Source organism: Kogia breviceps, chromosome 15, assembly GCF_026419965.1.
Source record: "Kogia breviceps isolate mKogBre1 chromosome 15, mKogBre1 haplotype 1, whole genome shotgun sequence".
Lineage (NCBI taxonomy): Eukaryota > Metazoa > Chordata > Mammalia > Artiodactyla > Physeteridae > Kogia > Kogia breviceps.
In genome coordinates, this window is record NC_081324.1 from 80,963,406 (window position 1) to 80,981,952 (window position 18,547).

The 18,547-nt window shown below is 52.1% G+C and overlaps 1 protein-coding gene across 15 annotated transcripts in view; it reads right to left on the reverse strand.

The window, feature by feature from the left end:
• Window positions 1-18,547, reverse strand: part of CUX2 (cut like homeobox 2) — a 271,019-nt gene that overhangs the window by 7,356 nt on the left and 245,116 nt on the right. For 13 of the 15 annotated variants that reach the window (XM_067015971.1, XM_067015979.1, XM_067015977.1 and 10 more), the window contains 10 exons: window positions 17,747-17,938; window positions 17,594-17,652; window positions 17,071-17,119; window positions 16,879-16,999; window positions 15,062-15,742; window positions 14,199-14,300; window positions 8,678-9,477; window positions 7,322-7,481; window positions 2,020-2,292; window positions 579-767 (listed from right to left, as the gene is read on the reverse strand). In XM_067015971.1, coding sequence (XP_066872072.1) covers window positions 579-767; window positions 2,020-2,292; window positions 7,322-7,481; window positions 8,678-9,477; window positions 14,199-14,300; window positions 15,062-15,742; window positions 16,879-16,999; window positions 17,071-17,119; window positions 17,594-17,652; window positions 17,747-17,938 — 2,626 coding nt within the window. The remainder of the gene's footprint in view (window positions 1-578; window positions 768-2,019; window positions 2,293-7,321; window positions 7,482-8,677; window positions 9,478-14,198; window positions 14,301-15,061; window positions 15,743-16,878; window positions 17,000-17,070; window positions 17,120-17,593; window positions 17,653-17,746; window positions 17,939-18,547) is intronic. The other 2 variants (XM_059040793.2, XM_067015970.1) reach the window with 1 other exon arrangement.

Here is an 18,547-nt window from a genome sequence, read left to right on the forward strand (position 1 = left end):
CGTGCCGCTCACAGCTTGGCTTGACCCTGGGCCCTCATCGTGAACTGCCGTGGTGCCCTGGGTGACAACTTCCTAACTCCTTGTATCTTATCTCCCAGCTGCACCCTGAGCTTCTTGAGATCCCAGAATCCCTTCTTCACAGCACGAGACTGGGAGGGCACAAACAGGTACTCAATGCCAGCTCATGTTTTCAGGGATATAAAATAACATGAGACCATGTAAGACCCTGCAATTTCTTGTCCACTTCCACAGGGGAGGATTCTTGTTTGCTGGGTCAGTTCTGTGCTTTGTTGTATAGAAGCTGGGTAATGGGCAAACGAGGTGACACAATAGGGAGGTGAGCGGAGGATGGAGGGATCAGAGAGAAAGGGGGTTCTGCGCAATATACAGAAGATTTTGGAGTAGCTGTCGGTGTGGGGAAGGATGCTGAGAGAGGTGGGCTATTGGAATTTTCAGGGGGAGCGTAGTCAATGTTTTAATGGCTTGCAGTTATATTCTGTGGAGTTGCTATTTCTTGCAGCCCCACACCAGACTGAGACTGGACTCTATCTGGGGCCCCGAGTTTACCCAGCGCTTACCTTTCTTCTCCAGCTTCTTCATGTCCCGCAGCTTCTCCACATTGTGGGGGTCACTGAGCCACAGCTGCATGCGCACAAAGGGCTCCCGCCCCTTCAGGCTCAGCTTGTGCCAGGGTTTTGGTCGGGACAGCAGGTCAGACACGGAGCCCTGTGTCAGCCCCAGGATGCTCTCCCCAAATAGCCGCTGCCCTGGAGACGGGGGAGGAGAGCAACCTGTAACCCCCAGGCTGGGCCGAGGTGCTCCCAGGAGACACAAGAAATAGGCCAGAGACATGGGAGAACCTAGGGAATGTCTCCACTAACTCAGAAGGGAGGGCTAGACTCATGGGGGAACCCACACCCAGTGTGCATCTGGAAGAGGCCTTTCTGCAAAATATGAGATGGGGGTGGGCAGACAGCTGCCAAACAAAAACGCTTTCATAATTTAGGTGTTCTTCACTCCCAGGGGATCCCTGAAATTGTCTGCAAACTTCATGTGTACAAATTAGTATCACCTTGTCAAAGAGTAAGTTGACAGGTTTTATCAAAATGTCAATGTGCATATCCTCTGATCCAGCAATTGCACTGCCTGGGATTTATCCTCCAGTTGTATTTGCCCAAGGGCACAAAGACGCATACGGACACAGTTTCAGAGGCAGCAGGAAATTGGGAACAAGCAAAATGCTCATCAGCTGGGTAAAAAATGTGGGGCATCCATGGCCTGAAAGATTTTGCAACAGTGACAAAGAATGCAGGTGGTCTATTCATTCTAAACTGGAAGGGTGTCCACAAACAGTGTTAATTGTTAAAAAGCAAGTATAAGGATAGCCTGTGTGTAACTTCCTCTATCTAGAAAAAAGAAAAGAAGAAACTAGGTGAACATATATTCTTGTATGTGTTCAGAAAGTGTCAGAGAAGGGGGAGGCAGGGGAGACTTTACTTTTTTATTTAAATTTTAATTTTTTTTCTGTACTATTTGGTATTTTTAAAAAAAGATGCCGTATTTTTATTATAGAAATTGTAGTGAAAAGTTGGGGCTTGTATGTATCCCTCTGGGAGGGGGGCTTGACTCCCATTTGAGACTTAGAGGAGTCTGTGATTCAAAAAATTAAAGAATCCAGATTTCTCCTCTGTGCCCCCAGCACTGGATCAGGATTGTGTTAGAGTCTCACTGTTACTGGGATTCTCTAAGTCCTCCTGGAAGGAAGTTTTGAAAGCTGGGGGCTCAGGATTTTAGGTCCTTTTCAGACCCGTATTGACCTCCCTTGTGTCCCATGTGTCCCACTCTAGAGACCCAGGTCATTGTCAGATGCCTCCCAGAGGGTCCTGGATGCCCCAGGGCTGACTGGCACCTGCAGGCAGGACCCCAGTGCCTGGGATCTCACTGCCAGCACTTTCCTTTAAGGCAAGTAGGAGCCAAGCGGGGCGGGAGGCAGCATCCCTGATTCCCGCCACCCTGTACCTAGGTTGTTGTCTGTGAGGACCTCTTTGACCCTCTTGGTGATGGAGTACGTGTCCAGCTCGGGGGACATGGCCACAATCTCCTGGATGCCCCCTGTGGTCTGGCTGCCTGAGTACATCTTGCCACCCAGCGAGGAGCTGGAGCGTCCCTCCGGCTGCTGGTTCTCCTTGCTGCTCTCCAGTGTCAGACTCAGGGGCTCCTGGGATGTCTTCTCCGGCGGCTCCGTGGGACTAGGGGGTGGGGATGGCGAGGACCTTGGTTCAGTGGGACTGGCTGTGGGCCACAGAGAGACAGAGAAGGCGGTTACTGCAATCTGGCATTGACATACATGGTTTGGGCAGGCTTGTTTGCTAGAGCCAGGAGTTGGCAACACCCCTTTTGCAACCGCCATAATAATATCTCAGGCAAGGACCGTCCTGGATGTGAAAACTAGCAGATGAAAGTTAGATGAGGAACAGGATATCCACATAGTCCCAAAGTATCTCCCCACAAGATACTTATTAATTACAAAGGGAAAAACAGTAACTTTACAGTACAGCTACCTGCCAGACACCACCTTAGCCAAGTGATCAAAGTTAGCGTCACCAATCATAGGACAAATAAACAACTGGTGCCTCCTGATACGATGTACTGAGAAGGACACAGCATCACTTCTGTGATATTCCTGCCCAAAGTGCACAGTCTGAATCTAACCACGAGGAAGCACCAGACAAAGGTGAACTGAGCCAGTCTACAACATAACTGGCTTCTAGTCTTGAAAAATGTCAAAGCTGAAAAACAAAGAGAGGCAGAAGAATGGTCCAAACTGAAAGAGACTGAAGAGACATGACGACTAACTACAAGTTATTCTGAATCTGATCCTGGACAGGGAAAAATGAAATTATATTAAGGTGATTACTGGGACAACAGAGGAAAGTTGAATATAGATGGTGGGTCAGGTAACAGTATTGTTATTATTGTAAAATTTCTCATGATTGGGAAATACTTGTTGGAAACATTCAGGGGTAAAGGGATATGATGTCTTCAATTAATTTCTCAAATGGTCGAGAGAGAAAGAGCACAAATATGGCAAAATTAGCAACTGGTGAATCTGTGTGTAGGGTCTAGGAAGTTGGTTGTTCAACTCTTTGGTAAATTAGAAATTACATCAAAATTGAAAGTTAAGGAAAAAAAGGAGTTGGCAATGACCTACAAGTCCAACTACTGGGCGTCAGCTAAATAAAATACAGTGAGTCCCTGCAGCAATTAAAAATAATGTAATGAAAAGCTGTCCACAGAAGATGAGTAAGTTCTGGGATCTGATACACAGCGTGGTGGCCGTAGTGAACAATCCCGTACTAGATGACAGTTGCTGTGAGAGTACAGCTTTAATGTTCTCACTATAACAACAAAATGGTAATTATGTGAGGGGAAGGATGTGTTAACTAACCTTACCATGGTAAACATTTTGCAATATATACATCTATCAAATCGTTACACTGTCTACCTTGAACTTACATAGTGTTCTATGTCAAATATCTCTCCATAAAGCTGAAAAAAGAACAAGAAAAGATGTCCACAGTACCTTGGCACGTTAAAAGAAAGTGAGTTTTAAAACCACATTTTTCATTTATCAAAAGACATTTTGTGTGAACGCGTATTTAAAAACCACTTAGAAGTTATCCTGGGTGGGATGGCTCTGTCGAACCTCAGTTCCTGAATCTGTTAAATGGGGCCGTAAAACAAACAGCGCTACACTTGCAACTATCCTGCTCAGGGCCTGCAGAGGACTCGAGATAATGCGGATCACCTCTTGAGGAATCAGAGTCACCCGCTGGACTTTCCAGCGTGAGCTGGGCCTCCGGACAATCCAGGGAGGGCAGGGGACGTGCCTAGGGAGGTGCCCCGAATAGGGAGGGGCGTGTGGCACAGGGCGTCTAGGAATCCCTGTGCTGGTCCACAAGGTGCCTTCCAGCGAAGTAGGAAAAGGTACCTCTTCCTCAAAGTATTTAACTGGTGCCTGATGGCAATTTGTTAAGATAAACATAAAAATGTATGCTAAGTGGAAGTAAAGGGAGCCCCATAACCATCCTGCAGTGGCTTTGATTCTAGAAAGGACATCCTGAGCCTCTCTCTGCTCTAGATGGGTTCTTCCTTCCCTGTGGACAACAAGCAGATCACTCTCATGCTTCAGAAGCTTCAATGGCTCCCCACTGCCCCTTGCACAAGAAACGTGTACCTCCTTGTCCTGGTGTTTAAGGCTCTGGTCTCTCTTGTCCCTGCCCACCTCACAGACCTGGAGCAATTCACAGTCCCCTCAGTTACCCCTCTCCCCGCAAACCTCCTCGGCTCTTCTAAACCCCTGTGCCTTTGTTTAGGCTGGTCTTCCCACTCTGAAAGCCTTCCCCCTAACCTTGAACTCCTATGTATCCTTGAAGACACAGTCCCAAATGCCCCTTCGCTGAGGTGTACACCTTTGGGGTCTAAGAGCACCTTGACTACACATTGTCACACTTCACTGTAATTCCTTACTTGTGCCGGATCTCTTCCTTACTAGATACAACAACTAGATATCTAGATACAACAACGATGACAACCGTAATTCATGAAGCTTCCTTTTACCGAGCACTTACATGCCTAGCACAGTGTTATGTGTTTTACACCCATGATGTCATGTCACCCTCATAACACCCCTAGGAGGTAGGGATGATGGTATCCCCTTTTATAGATGAGGCAGCTGAGGCTCACAGAGGTCAGGCAGTATGTCTGAGGTCACAGAGTGGCTAGCGGCAAAACCAGGACTTGAGCTCAGCTACGCTTACGCCCAGCATGGTCTTCTCATCCGCTAACGACCAGCCCCTGGGAGGCAGAGAACATGCGCTAGTCTTAGAGCCTGGGGAGGCAGGAGGTGCTTTTGAGTGAATACAGTTCAGTCAGGACCACTCAAATCTCTGTCTCCACAAACCTGGGGTCCTGGTGTCCTGATCTGTGGGTAGCAGGGGGCAAGATGTCCACCCTCATCTGCACTTACCTCCCTTCCCGAACCGTGTATGGTCCTGCCACCCAGCCTTTGCTTTTGCTGTTTCTTATGCCAAGAACTCTATTCTTGATTGTCTTTTCTATCCCTACCTCAAATCCTGCCATTACAAAGAAAAAAAAACAACAACAGACATTGGGGAAATGCCAATAAAAATTATGAGATACCACTTCATACTCACTAGGATGGCTACAGTAAAAAATGGAAAAATAGCAAGTGTTGGCTTGCTGCTGGAATGTAAAATGCTGCAATTGCTATGGAAAACAGTTTGGAAACTCCTCAATAAGTTAAACATAGAATTACCATGTGACCCAGCAGTTCCACTCCTAGATATATAGCCAAAGGAATTGAAAATGGGTGATCAAAGACATGTTCATGAATGTTCATAGCAACCTTATTCACAGTAGCCAAACCAAAAAGTGGCTTACCGCTCCAATGGGATATTATTTAGCCATAAAGAGGAATGAAATTCTGACACAAGCTGTAGCATAGAAGAATCTTCAAAACACCACGCCAAGTAAAAGAAGCCAGACACAAAAGACCACATATTATCTTGATTCCATTGATATGAAATGCCCAGAACAGGTGAATCCATAGAGTCAGAATGCAGGCTTGGTGGTTGCCAGGGGCTTTGGGGGAGGAGGAAGTGGAAGCGACTGCTGATGGGTATGGGATTTCCTTGTGGGGTGATGAAAATGTCCTAGAATTGTACAGAGGTGCTGGTTGCACAACACTGAATGTACTAAATGCCACTGAATCATACACTTAAAAAAATGGCTAAAATGGTAAATTTGATTTGTGAATTTTACCACAATGAAAATGAATTAATTACAATACACCACAACACCAAAAAACAAAAAGGATTTGGGACCCTTTCACAAGTGTGGGCTCTGAGGTGGAAACCCTAGGAGGCGGGGGAGTCTAACAGCCACCAGTCTTGCGTTCTAATCCTGGCTCTGCCACTAACTGGCCAGTGACCTTGGGCAAGTCACTGTGCTATTCAGACCCTCGATCTCTTCTTTTGTAAAACAGAAGGACAAACAGTCCCTCTGGTCCAGATTAACACAAGGATTAAAGAAGAAAACACTGCAAGCGGTTAGCACTGTGTGTGACAAATGACCGCCGTCATGATAACAGCTGTATTAGTCCTCAACGATAAAATATTATAAAATACTTCAAAGCTATAGAAATGTACAGAAAAGTCCTCCCTCACTTCCCTGGGCCTATCACCTTAATAGATATTAACACTGCCCTATTTGCTTCAAATTTCCCTGTTTGTTTTAAAGAAAAAAAGGAACAGAGACAGCCAGAGCCCTCCGGTCCCCTCCCAGTCTCTTCCTGGCCCCTCCCTGCCCAGAGCAGCCCCTCCTCGCAGGCAGGTGGGTGGTGGCACCTTTTTTCATTTCTTGTCTGTGGGCGTTAACTTCTAAAATAAACATCATCACTGGGAGATAAGATTTTGTTCCCTGACATTATGTTTCAGGTACCATTCCTGTTGATACCCATCGATCTGGTTCATTTCTATGAACCTGAGGTATGGTTTTTGTCCTATTGACCAATCCCCACTTTAGAAATGGACAAAGTGACTGAACTGAGGTCCTTGGACTCGGAGTCTGGCCTCTGTCTCTGCCTTTCTCTGGTCTCAGCAGGCAGGTCAGGTGTCGTGTCCTGGCAGCCATCCCCCTCACGGCCTGGGTAGGCATCTCACCAGGGCCTTGATGGATCTGCCCACTGACTGTCACTGGGGAGGGAGCTTGAGCTCCTTGGAGTTGCCACCTCAGGGCACCAATCCCTCTACTCTCAGGCTCTGTAACTTTGGGCAACTCTCTGAGCCTCAGTTTCCTCACCCAGGAAAAGTTCAGACTCCACCCTGCCTGTGCACCATTAATGGATGGATAACAGCTGCCCAAGGCCCTGTGCTAAGAAGGATTCTGAGGCTGCATGCTGGATTGCTGGGAGGAAGAGGTCAATCGGCAGACTCCTGCAGACTCCTGACAGGATGGGAAGGAAGGTGGGGCTCCCTGTGCAGAGTATTTGTTCCACTTGCTCCACGCACCCGGGCGCCACCTAGAGGTTTAAAACCAGTGCCTGTGTGGCTGAAGGAAGGATGAAAGGGGAGCAGGGCACCAACTAGGAGTAACCTGCACTCTTTCAGGGCAGCGGCAGTGGCGCCGGGGCTGCGGGGGCTGTGGGGACGCAGAGTGGGGCAGACCCAGGCAGTGAAGCCACCGCGCAGACTGGAAGAGTGAGGGCTCTTGGCACTTCTGGGGCCCTGTCTACACTCACCCTGGGAGGCGCTGGGCTGCTGGCTGACGGCCTGGCCGAGCTGGTCCGAGAGCCACAGCTGCATGCGGATGAAGGGCTCCCGCCCCTTCTGCGTCAGCTTGCTCCACGGCTTCGGCCGGGACAGCATGTCACTCACGCTGCCCTGTGACAGACCCAGCACCTGGGGGGGGCAGAGCAGGAAGGGTGGGTCAGCAGGTCCCTGGCCGTCCCCTCCACCGCTCTCCCCGAGAACTTTAAGGCCCACCGTCCACTCCTGTTCTGAGAGGCCAGGGCTGCCTTCATGCGTTCTTCACTTCCCAGGTGCCTGCTGTGTGCCTGTGCTCTACCCCCCACCTGCAGTGCCCTTCCTAATTTCCCTCCGTCCAAAAATCCTGCCTCAGGACTTCCCTGGCAGCCCAGTGGTTATCGCCTCCCAATGCAGATCCCTGGTCGGAGAACTAAGATCCCACGTGCCGCGCAGCCAAAAAACCAAAACGTAAAACAGAAGCAATATTGTCACAAATTCAATAAAGACTTTAAAAATGGTCCGCATCAAAAAGATCTTAAAAAAAAAAAAACTGCTTGGACTCTAAGACCCCTTAAGTGCCCCCTCCTCCAGGTGGCCTTCCTGTGTCTCCCATTCCGGTAATTTCTCCTTCCTCTGAGCTTATGACCCTATGCCTGCTCTTCTGCTATGGCCGGAGGTGATGTTTAAAAACTACTTAACGCGGACTTCCCCGGTGGCACAGTGGTTAAGACTCCATGCTCCCAATGCAGGGTGCCTGGGTTCGATCCCTGGTCAGGGAACTAGATCCCACATGCATGTCGCAACTAAGAGTTCGCATGCTGCAACTAAGGAGCTGGTGAGCCACAACCTAGGAGCACACCTGCTGCAACTAAGACCCGGCACAACCAAATTAATTAATTAAAAAATAAATCTACATTTTAAAAAGAAATAAAACTACTTAACAACTGGTACCAACCAATCAGGAGACACCCCCTCCCCCGCGAGCTAGGCTGAGCCTTAACCCTTTAGTGGGTGGACCATGGGAGGTGTGGAGGGTACCCGAGCAGGGTCGGGTAGGTGGCTATTTCCTAACCAGATGGAAGGGTTTCTCAGCTTTAACAACTGCCTTGCCCTTCGCTCCCCTTCCTCCAGTGCCCAGGGACAGCTGCAAACAGGACAAAGGGCTTTTGGGGTCACACAGACCGGGGTCCGAATCCTGCTTCTGCCCAGTTCTCGCACACGCGCATGCGCACGCACACACTCACACACGCATTCTTTCCAGACCATGGACGTGGGATGGGGGGTCCTCCCTCCCCAGGTCCCGTGCTCCAGGCCCCGGAGCCTCCGAGGGTGGGCCCCGCCATCTTTACCTTCTCCCCGAAGATCCTCTGGCAGATTCCATTCTTGGCCAGCTTCTCCTTGACCTGGCGCGTCAGCTCCAGGGTGTCCACCTCACGGTACATGTAGAGCTCGTACTGCTCGGGGGTCAGGGGCGGCACGGTGGGCTTCAGCGTGCGGGGCACGTAGGCCGGGTAGTAGGCCAGTCGCCCGCCGCTGCCCCCCTCGGGGCCGCCCCCCTCGGCCTTGAGCTCGCCCACCCTGGGGGGCTCGTCCTCGCTCCCGGCCGCTTCCTCCTCGGGGGCCGTGGGGGCCTCGTCCCCACGGGGCCAGGCCCGCCCGTTGGGCTGGCCGGAGTAGCTGGAGGAGGAGGAGGAGAGTGAGGGCGAGACGGAGGCGTAGGGGCGGCTGAGGAGGCCGCGGTCCGAGGCCCAGTGGTGGTCGAAGTAGCCGGCATCGCCGATCTCTGACTTGACCTTCCGGATGATGCTCTGCACAAAGGCGGCGGGGGACAGGACCGTGAGGGGTGTCTGTGTGGCACTGCTGCTGGTCCCCCCACCGCTGACGCCACCGCCGCCGACACCACTCTCCTCCTGCTTGACGTGGGTCGGGGCCCCGTTCTGGCTCACGGCGGCCAGCGAGGGCCGCTCGGGGGGCGAGGGAGGCACCGAGCGGCCGCGGGGGCCTGCCTCCATCTCCAGCAGGGCCTGCTGCTGCGCTTGCATCTCGCGGCGCGCTTGTTCCAGAATGTTCTTGATGGCATCTTCTGAGGTGCTGGTGGGGGCTGTGCCATTGGTGATGCTCAGTGGGGCTGTCGAGTTCTTGGGCTCACCTGTGGGAAGATGACAGGGTGGCTGGAGGCCCGTGGCCAGAGCATGGATCGAAGGGCAAAGATGTTCACGGCACAGTATTTATACCAGCAAAATGCTGGAGGCAACCTCTTTGTCCAACAGCTGGGGATTGGTTAAGTAAATTAGGGTCCATCCCTATGACAGAATATTAGGCAGCCATTAAAAATCAGGTGGACAAATTATACTCCAATAAAGATGTTAAAAAAAAAAACAGAAAAAAATATCAGGTGGACAGTGAGATTTTAGCACATGTGGAGAAAGTGCTCATGGGGATAATATAACATTAAAAAAAGACTTGTCTTTTGCATATGCTGTGATCCATCTATGCAGATAAAAGCAAGTCCCAGAAGAGGACACACAGTATAACCTGCTTTCTAATTGAGCTGTGAAATAAGCAATGTATTACTTAGTGAAAAATCTTTTTGTTTTTTAAGAGTGGTAAACAAAAAGGAACAACAGAACATTGTTTCCCTCTGCCCTCTTAGGGGCCTTTCCCATGCTGAGGTCTCCCACCCCTGGACCAACCCAGATCAACACAGCCCTTCCTCTGTTATCTGGTTGTGCTGTCTATACCCTAGTGGATCCTCACAGCCCCAATTTTAATTTCCAATTAAAAAGCAATAGAGCAATGGAATATTATTCAGCCATAAAAAGGAATGAAGCGCTGATACATGCTACCATATGGAATAATCTTGAAAACATCATGCTAAGCGAAAGAAGCCAGACACAAAAGGCCACATATTGTATGGTTTCCCCATTCCTATGAAATATCCATAATAGGTAGATTCATAGATACAGAAAGTAGACTGGTGGTTCCCTGGGGCTTAAGGGAGGTGGAGAGTAGGGAGTGACTGCTAATAGGTACAGTGTCTCCTTTTTGGGGTGATGAAGATGTTTTGGAACTAGACAGAAGCAGTGGTTGCACAACATTGTAAATATACTAAACACCACTGAATTGTTCACTTTAAAATGGTTAATTTTATGTTATATGAATGTTACCTCAATTTATAAAAAAGCAGAGGTTTCCCTGGCTGGCACAGTAGTTAAGAATCTGCCTGCCAATGCAGGGGACACAGGTTCGAGCCCTGGTCCGGGAAGATCCCACATGCCATGGAGCAACTAAGCCCGTGCACCACAACTACTGAGGCCTGCACGTCTAGAGCCCGTGCTCCGCAACAAGAGAAGCCACCGCAATGAGAAGCCCGCGCACCGCAACAAAGAGTAGCCCCCACTGGCCACAGCATGAGAAAGCCTGCACACAGCAATGAAGACCCAATGTAGCCAAAAATAAATAAATAAAATAAAATAATTTATTAAAAAATAAAGTAATACGTGCCTATTGTGGACAGCTAAGAATGCACAGAAAGTTAAGGTGAAATAAAAATCCCCTCTAATATTTCCCCCAGAGGCAACCACATGAAATTTTCTCATGTTTTTCCTTCCAATCTGTTTTCTAACAACATTCATGGGATGGTCACACTTGATATGTGGGCGTGTGGCCTGGTTTGCCCTCACTTGGTGTCAACATGAGTATTTTTTCCTATGATTATAAGTGCTTCTATCTTTAATGGCTGCATATACCACTGAGGAAATACCCTGTGCTTTACTTACCTGATCTCCCACTGCTAGACACTTAGATTGTTTCTAGTTTGTCACTGTTGGAAACAACGATAAAGAGATAGCTTGTATATAAATTTTTGCCCCCATTCTGGACATTTCCTTTGATCCCCCAAAGTAGAGCTCCCACATTAGTGGCAACCACATTCATTTCCTTCCCAGAGGACTGCTAATTGCTCTCTGCTTAGCCTTCACTCTTGTCAGGGGCACGGGGGGCGGGTAACCTGGCACTCTTCCTCTTGCTGAACTCTTCACAGACCCTTCACAGGAAACCCCCAACCATGCAAAGGTTTCCCTCTATGACGTTGCCTTTTAAATTTCTTTGCTGCCTTGTTTCTGACCCCCCAGTGGGAGAGCATGGTACAGGGAGTCAGGACACCTGGGTTCTCCTTTGGTCTCTGCATAACTGTGAGTGTGTCTCCTCCTCTTTGGCTTCAGTTTTCCTGTTCAGTGGGAGAGTTAGATTAAACTGTTTCTCATGATTCTTTCCCCCCCAATACTGTGTCTCACCTGTATGTGTAAGCCCTATCTTGCATACAGTAGGCACTTAATAAATGTTTGGGACCGGTTTCATGGAAGACAGTTTTTCCATGGACCGGCGGGGGGATGGGGGTGGGGGGATGGTTCAGGCCAGCGATGGGGAGCCATGGGGAGCGGGGATGAAGCTTCGCCCTCTCACCCGCTGCTCACCTGCTGTGTGCGGCCCGGTTCCTAACAGGCCATGGGCTGGTACCGGTCCGTGTCCTGGGGGTTGGGGACCCCTGGTGTACACAGTAAGGGCTCAGCAGATTATATGGGTGGAGCAGTGTAGCCTCCCAGCAGGGTAAGCCCCTCTCTACCCTTTCCAGGGACCCGGAAGGGGAGGGATCTTGGGGAACTCTTGGCTTCCAGCAGCGATCAGAGGCTTGGGAATTGGGACACTTGCTCCGAGTCGCCACCATGGGGCAGCAGACAATATAAAATAGAGTGGGAGTGCTGAAGCCAGCATCTAGTTCTAAGTCAGCTGTGGTCTACACTGTGTTGTACTACCTCATGCTGGGTGCAGGGGTGTGACTAGGTCCCTGGCTGCAAGAATCCCCCAGACTGGTGGGAGGGACAGCCACATCAGCAGAGTCATTTGTAACATGAATAAATGCAACAATGGAGACATAATAATGATAATGTAATGAGGACAGCTAACTTTTCAGGGGCACCTTCTACATACTAGACCCCAGTTGAGTGCTTGCCAGGCCTGATCTCATTTGATCCTCACACAACCTTAAGAAGGGAGTACAAATACTGTGCCCATTTTAAAGATGAGAAAATGAAGGCACGGAGAGGCTAAGCAATTTGCCCATGGTCACACAGTTAATAAATAGCAGGGACAAAAGTTGTAGCCAGGTCACTCTGGCTTCAATGCGCCAAACAATACAGGTCACAATGGGGGATCCAAGGAGGGGTGGTGTCCAATCCACCTGGATAGGGATGCGGGGCTTCCTGGAGGTGACTTCTGAGTTGGGTTGTAACGTATAAGCAGGAGTTGGCCAGATGAAAGGTGACTGGGGTGAGGATGGCATTAGGGGCACAGGGAACAGGAATGAGAATAAGTATGACCATAAGCAGTTCATGTGAGAGGCACGGAGGGGTCAGGAGGAGTCTGAAGACTATAATAGGGCCTGTAGGCCTTGTTGAAGACTTGGGATTTTATCTGAGGGTAATGGGGAGCCATGGAACGATTTCGAATAGTGATATGACCATGTGTGTCCTCTAGAAAGATCCCTCTGACCTCTGGGTGGAGAATGAGCCAGGGCATGGCCTAGAATGTCACTGGCAAAACCAGTAAATAGGCTACTGTAATAGTCCCAGCAAGTGATGATGGTGGCTTACTAGGCTGGTGGCAGTCGGGGTGGGGATGGACAAGCTTGAAAGAAGCACTCAGAAGTTAAGTGACCCCTGGATGGGGTTAGGGTTAGGGTTAGGGTTAGGGTTAGGGTTGTTGGAATTTCCAGGAGTGGATTAACTCATCTAGGAAGAGTAAGAAAGTCAGAGGGCCTGGGGTGGAGCTCTGGGGGAACCCCACGTTTGAGGGGTTGATGAAGAAAGTGCACTGTGATAGGCTAAATAATGGTCCCCCAAAGATATCCATGTCCCAATCCCCGGGACCTGTGAACATGTTACCTCACATGGCAAAGGGAGTTTGCAGACGTGATTAGAGTTAAGAATTTTGAGATGAGGAGATTATCCTGGATTATCTGGGTGGACCCCACATCATCACAATGGTGCTTATAAGAGGGAGGCAGAAAGATGAGAGAGAGACAGACACTAAAGATGCTATGATGCTAAGATGAAGAAAGAGGCCAGAAGGCAAAGAATCTGGGCGCCCTCTAGAAGCTGAAAAAGGCAAGGAAACAGATTTTCCCCTAGAGCCTCCAGGAAGAATGCAGCTGTAGCCCAGTGAGACTGACTTTGGACTTCCGACTTTCAGAACTGTAGGATGATAAATTTATGCTGTTTTTAACCACTGAGTTCTGAGTGTGGCACCCACTGGGAAAGCGCAGTAGGCAAGGTTTGAGAGGTGGAAGTAAGCCAGGGGAACAGTGTTTCCCTGGGAACTAGAAAGTAAGGTGCAAGAAGGAAGGTGAGACCGATGGTCGGGGGTGAGGCTCAGGCCTCTGTGCTTTACAAGCTCCTGTGTGAATACCGGTCACTGCGCCTCCCGAAAGGTGAGGACATTTGGACAACCCAGACCAGGACTGCCAACAGAACCCCGCAGGGAGGGCAACGTTCTGTGGGCGCGCTGCCCGGCACGGCCGCCGCTCGTCACCTGTGCGATGTGGCTACTGAGGCTGAAGAACTGAGGTTTTAATTTCACTTAATTTTAGTTAATTTAAATGGCTATAACCACACGTGGCTTGTAGCTCCATACTGGCTAGCATCTGGCACTTTCCAGGCCTAGACCTCACTTGGCTGCAGGTTTGGAAAGAGGCAAAGAGGTTCTGAGCTGTTTGGAGTCCCCTCTGGAGTGGACGAAGGTGGACAAGGCCTTGCCTCCTTCTCAGAGCAGGCCCTGGAGGCCTCGGGCCTCACCTGCTGCGGTCACACTCACCCCCCTTCTGCGACTCGATCTCCTTCTTGGCCTGCTCCAGGATGCTCTTGATGGCGTCATCCGAGCCGGTCTCTGGTGTGCGGATTCTCGGGGTGATACTGCCTGGGGGAGGAAAGGGGGCGTCTGCTGCGGGGACCTGCATGTTGGGGGTCAGTCCCTGGAGGTGGGCAGGGCGACAGGCTGGTGCCCTCCTCTGAGGGCCAGACCGTGAGTGTGTGTGTGGCAGGGCCACCACTTCGCTAGTCTGTGTGACACACTGTGGGACCTACAAGTGATTCTAGCTTGAAATAATAACAACAACAAAACCCACTGTCGGCAGCCGCCATCAAAGCTAACAGCTCTCAAGGACTCACTCCATGCTGTGTGCTCATTTAACGCCCCCATGAGGCTGACAGCTGGGGAAACCGAGGCACAGAGCAGCTAAAGTGGATTGCCTGAGGTCACTCAGTAGATGGATGGCAGAGCCGGACACAAACTCAGGTGTTTGTGAGGTCAAAACTTGGGCCATTCACACGGACTGCCCTAAAAACTGAGTCTGGCAAGGCTGGCAGTCACCCAGGCTGTCGTACGGATGGGAAACTGAGGCTTGGAGGTGCTCAGCGGGTATCTGCCAAGGCGGCCGCTGGGGCCCGGACTTTTCCCCCCACTATCAGCCTGAACGGCACCACAGCGGCCGGAGGGGAAACTGAGGCACAGAAAGGCAGAGTCAGTGGCCCCGAGTCACACGGCTGTGAGGTGGCAGACCCAGGGCTCTGAACCCCGAGCCGCGCGCTCAGACCCCAGCCAGCCCCGTGCCCTGCGCTGGGTCGTGGAGAGCAGGCCTGAGCCCGTGCGCCGCGGGTGGGCCCTCGGCCGGCGCTCACCTCGCTGCCGCACCTGGATGGTCCTCAGGGCCAGCACATTCTGCTCGTCCGACAGGAACTGCTTCATCTTGATGAAGGGCTCCTTGCCCTTCACCGTGAGCTTGCGCCAGGGCTTGGGCCGGGCCAGGATCTCGCTGACCGAGCCCTGGGACAGGCCCAGCACGTAGTGGCCAAACACCCGCTGCCCGATGTTGTGTTTGAGCAGCTGCTCCTTCACCTGGAATGCGATCTCCGCTGTGTCCAGCTGCTCCTCCTCTGTCCCCGCCCCCGCGGTGGCCGCGCCGCCGCCACCGCCGCCGCCCTCTGCTGGCTCAGGGCCCCCGGGCGGCTCAGGGCCAGGGGCTGGGGTGGCAGGGGCCGTGGGCGGCTTGGCGCCATAGAAGGCCGGGGGGAACACCAGCAGGCCTCCCGCCTCCCCCTTGAAGGCGGCCGGGGGCATCATGTGCTTGGACAGCAGCGTGTCCCCTGCCAGTCTCTCCCCTGAAGCCAGGCTGGGGAAGGGGGACAGCGAGAAAGTCCGAGGGCCATCAGGGCCGAGGCCAGGGCCCAGCAAGGGCTGCCCTGGGCTGGGGGACAGGGGGTCTTCGGGCCCTGGGGGCGGTGGGAGCTGTGGCGGGGATGCGTAGGACTGCTCCGCGCCCAGAGAATCCTTGACGGCGTCATCCTCTGAAGGGTCTTCCTCTAGAACACCAAGGCAGACAGACAGGGGAAGAGAGGAGAGACAGAGAGAAAGACAGAGAGGTAGCCAGTGATGGGGAGAGACAGAGACAGAGACAGGAAGAGAGATAACAGAGAGACACAGAGAGACAAAGAGACAGGAAAACAGAAATAACATGGGAGAGACAGAGACAGGCAGAGGCAGAGAGACAGAGACAGACAGAGGGAAAGAAAGCGACAGAAGGACAAAGAGATAGGAACAGGGAGACAGAGAAACAGTGAGAGGCAGAGAGACACATACAAAGAGACAGAAATTTGGAGGGAGAGGAAGGGGGCACAGGGCAGGAGGGAGTGGGGACAAGTGCTATAGGCGTCCGGCGGCGCGAGGCGCCAACACGGGCTCTTCCTGCCACACACGCTCCCCCTTCCCTGATCCCCAGCCCTCAAGGCTTGGGCCAAATGCCAGTTCTGGGGAGCCCCCCTCCCACCATCAAGCACATTAACTGAGCGCTCGTTATGGGCCCAGCACCTCGCCCTGGGAGGATTAACCCCTATCCCAGAGCAGGACCGCCCACTTCCTGGGTGCTCGCCCGGCACCCCTTGTCTATGCGTTTGTATTTCCCATGCTGCTAACTTACTCCACCCACACAGGGCCCATTACCGCCCCCATTTCACAGATGAGGAAATGGAGGCAGCACACAGAAAGTCTCGGCTGGGGCCACGTGGCTGGAAGGTCATGAAGCCACTGTGTGGGGAGAAGGGGCGATCTGGGGGAGACAGGCGTGTCTGCAGGTCATTCCCAGTGGTCTGCTGTAGGGGGTGCGGTGTGAATGCCCTCCTTGTCCCGTGCCCTCTTCCTGCTGCTCTCGAAGGCTAGGGCATGAGGGAGCCCTTCGGGGGGCCTCAGGAGGGCCTGAGTGAGCTGTGTGTCCCTGAGTGTGGGTGTGGATTGGGTGGCACCCTGTGGGGCAGCTTAGCTGTGGATGGCGCCCAGCTCAGCCCCTGGCACCCAGGGGGCGCTCAGTCAACATGCCCGCCTTTTATCCATCATCCTCCGGCCCATGTGGAAGGCACTGGTCTGAGGGCATGGAGGAGGCCAGAGGCCCAGAGGCAGCTCCCACCCCGGGCCCTCAGCCCCAAGAGCACCCCTCCTTCCCTACCAGGGCTGGCCAAAAGACCAGGCTTTTCCAGAAGGAATTTCTGCGCAGGGAAGAATGCCTCCTTTGCCATGAGCAGGGAGTCTTCGGGCTTCGCCATGCCCTGAGGAGACAAGCAGCAGGGCTGAGAGGGCATGGCTGGTGCAAGGCTCTCAGGGGCAGCCTGCCCGGTGGGGACAGTGTGGGGACACGCACCTGAGGGAGGCTGCAGGTGTTGGAGGCCAGCTTCATGGCTTTGAGGATGCTGCCAGGGAAAGTGGAGAGAGTGTGAGGCCAGCCAGTTCCCCAGGCCGGGGGAGAGGCGCTACGACCTGCTATCTTCCCTGATTGAGAGCAAGCACCCCAGCCCCCAGGACCCCATGTAACGCGGGACTCACTGCACAAGAGGCCTTAAATAGTGGGCTTGTGAACTGGTCTGCTGTCACCTGGAGGAGTGTGGCTTGAGCTCATCTGATTAAGGCATCATCCCCCTGCCCAGTTACAGCACCAGCAAGGCTATGCTTTCCCACAGGCAGCTCTTGATGACAAAGGTCCGGGCATGACACCCAAGGTGTCAGTGGAGAGTTGACAAGGGTACCACAAAGTGGGGTCTGGTGGGAGGGAGGAAGATGGTGAACTTTGCCGAGGGCCCCTTGCTATCTTCCCAGGCAGCCCCCGGTCAGGCAAGAGGGCTTGTGGGGTGGGGGGGGGGTCTATGGAGCCCCGCCCCACACAGTACCTCAGCTCTGTTTTAATTTCTTCATAGTCAGACTGTGCCTGGAGCTTCTCTTCTAGCTTCTAGAAGAACAAAGATGGTGAAGCTGGTCCACGTCCTTCTGCCTGGGGACTCCTCGCCCATCTCCCATCTGCCCACCTCCTCCCCAAGACCTACTTCGATGGCCTCGGACTTGGCCGTGAGCTGCCGCTCCAGGTCTGCAATCTGGTTGGCGGAGGTCTCCTCCAGCTCCTGCAGAGAGTTCTGGAGGTGCTGCACATCCTTCAGCAGCCGCAGGATTTCCCGATCCTTGGAGGCCAGGGCAGCCTCAAGCCGAGGGCCCGAGCACAGAGCGAAGTTCACCTTATCCTGGGCACAAACAGGGGCTTGGAGGGGCCGGGAGGTGTGGGGCAGGGGGCTGCAGGGCTGCTGTGCTCCCTGGGGTGACTCAGCCCCTCTTACAGGCCTGTGGCTTTCCCCTTACCACTCCTGAGCCTTTGCTCAGGCTGGTCCCACCTGCCTGGATGTCTTTCCCTCTCTTCTTGAAAAGAAATAAGGAGGGAGAGGAGTGGTCAGAGAACGTTTTTTGGAGGAAGGTATGTCTAAACTGATGAAGTTCAAGAACAAGTTAGTGATTTGGAAAATTGCTTGGCAGCCTCTGCTAAAGGTGAAAATTTGGTGCCCTAAGTCCTGGTGGAATATATGCAGGAGAAATGTGGGCACTTGTGCACCAAGACACAGGATGTGAACGTTCACAGCAGCCCTCTCTGTAATAGCTCCAAACCGGAAAGACAGATTGTGGAATACTCACACAACAGAATACTAGACAGCAACAAAAACGAATAATCTACATTTACTTGCAACACAGCATGAAGACTCTCCCGGATATATCATAGAGCCAAAGAAGCCAGACACCAAAGTGTATGCGTGATTCTATTAAGATCAAATATCAAAACAGGCAAAACTCATCTGTGCTGT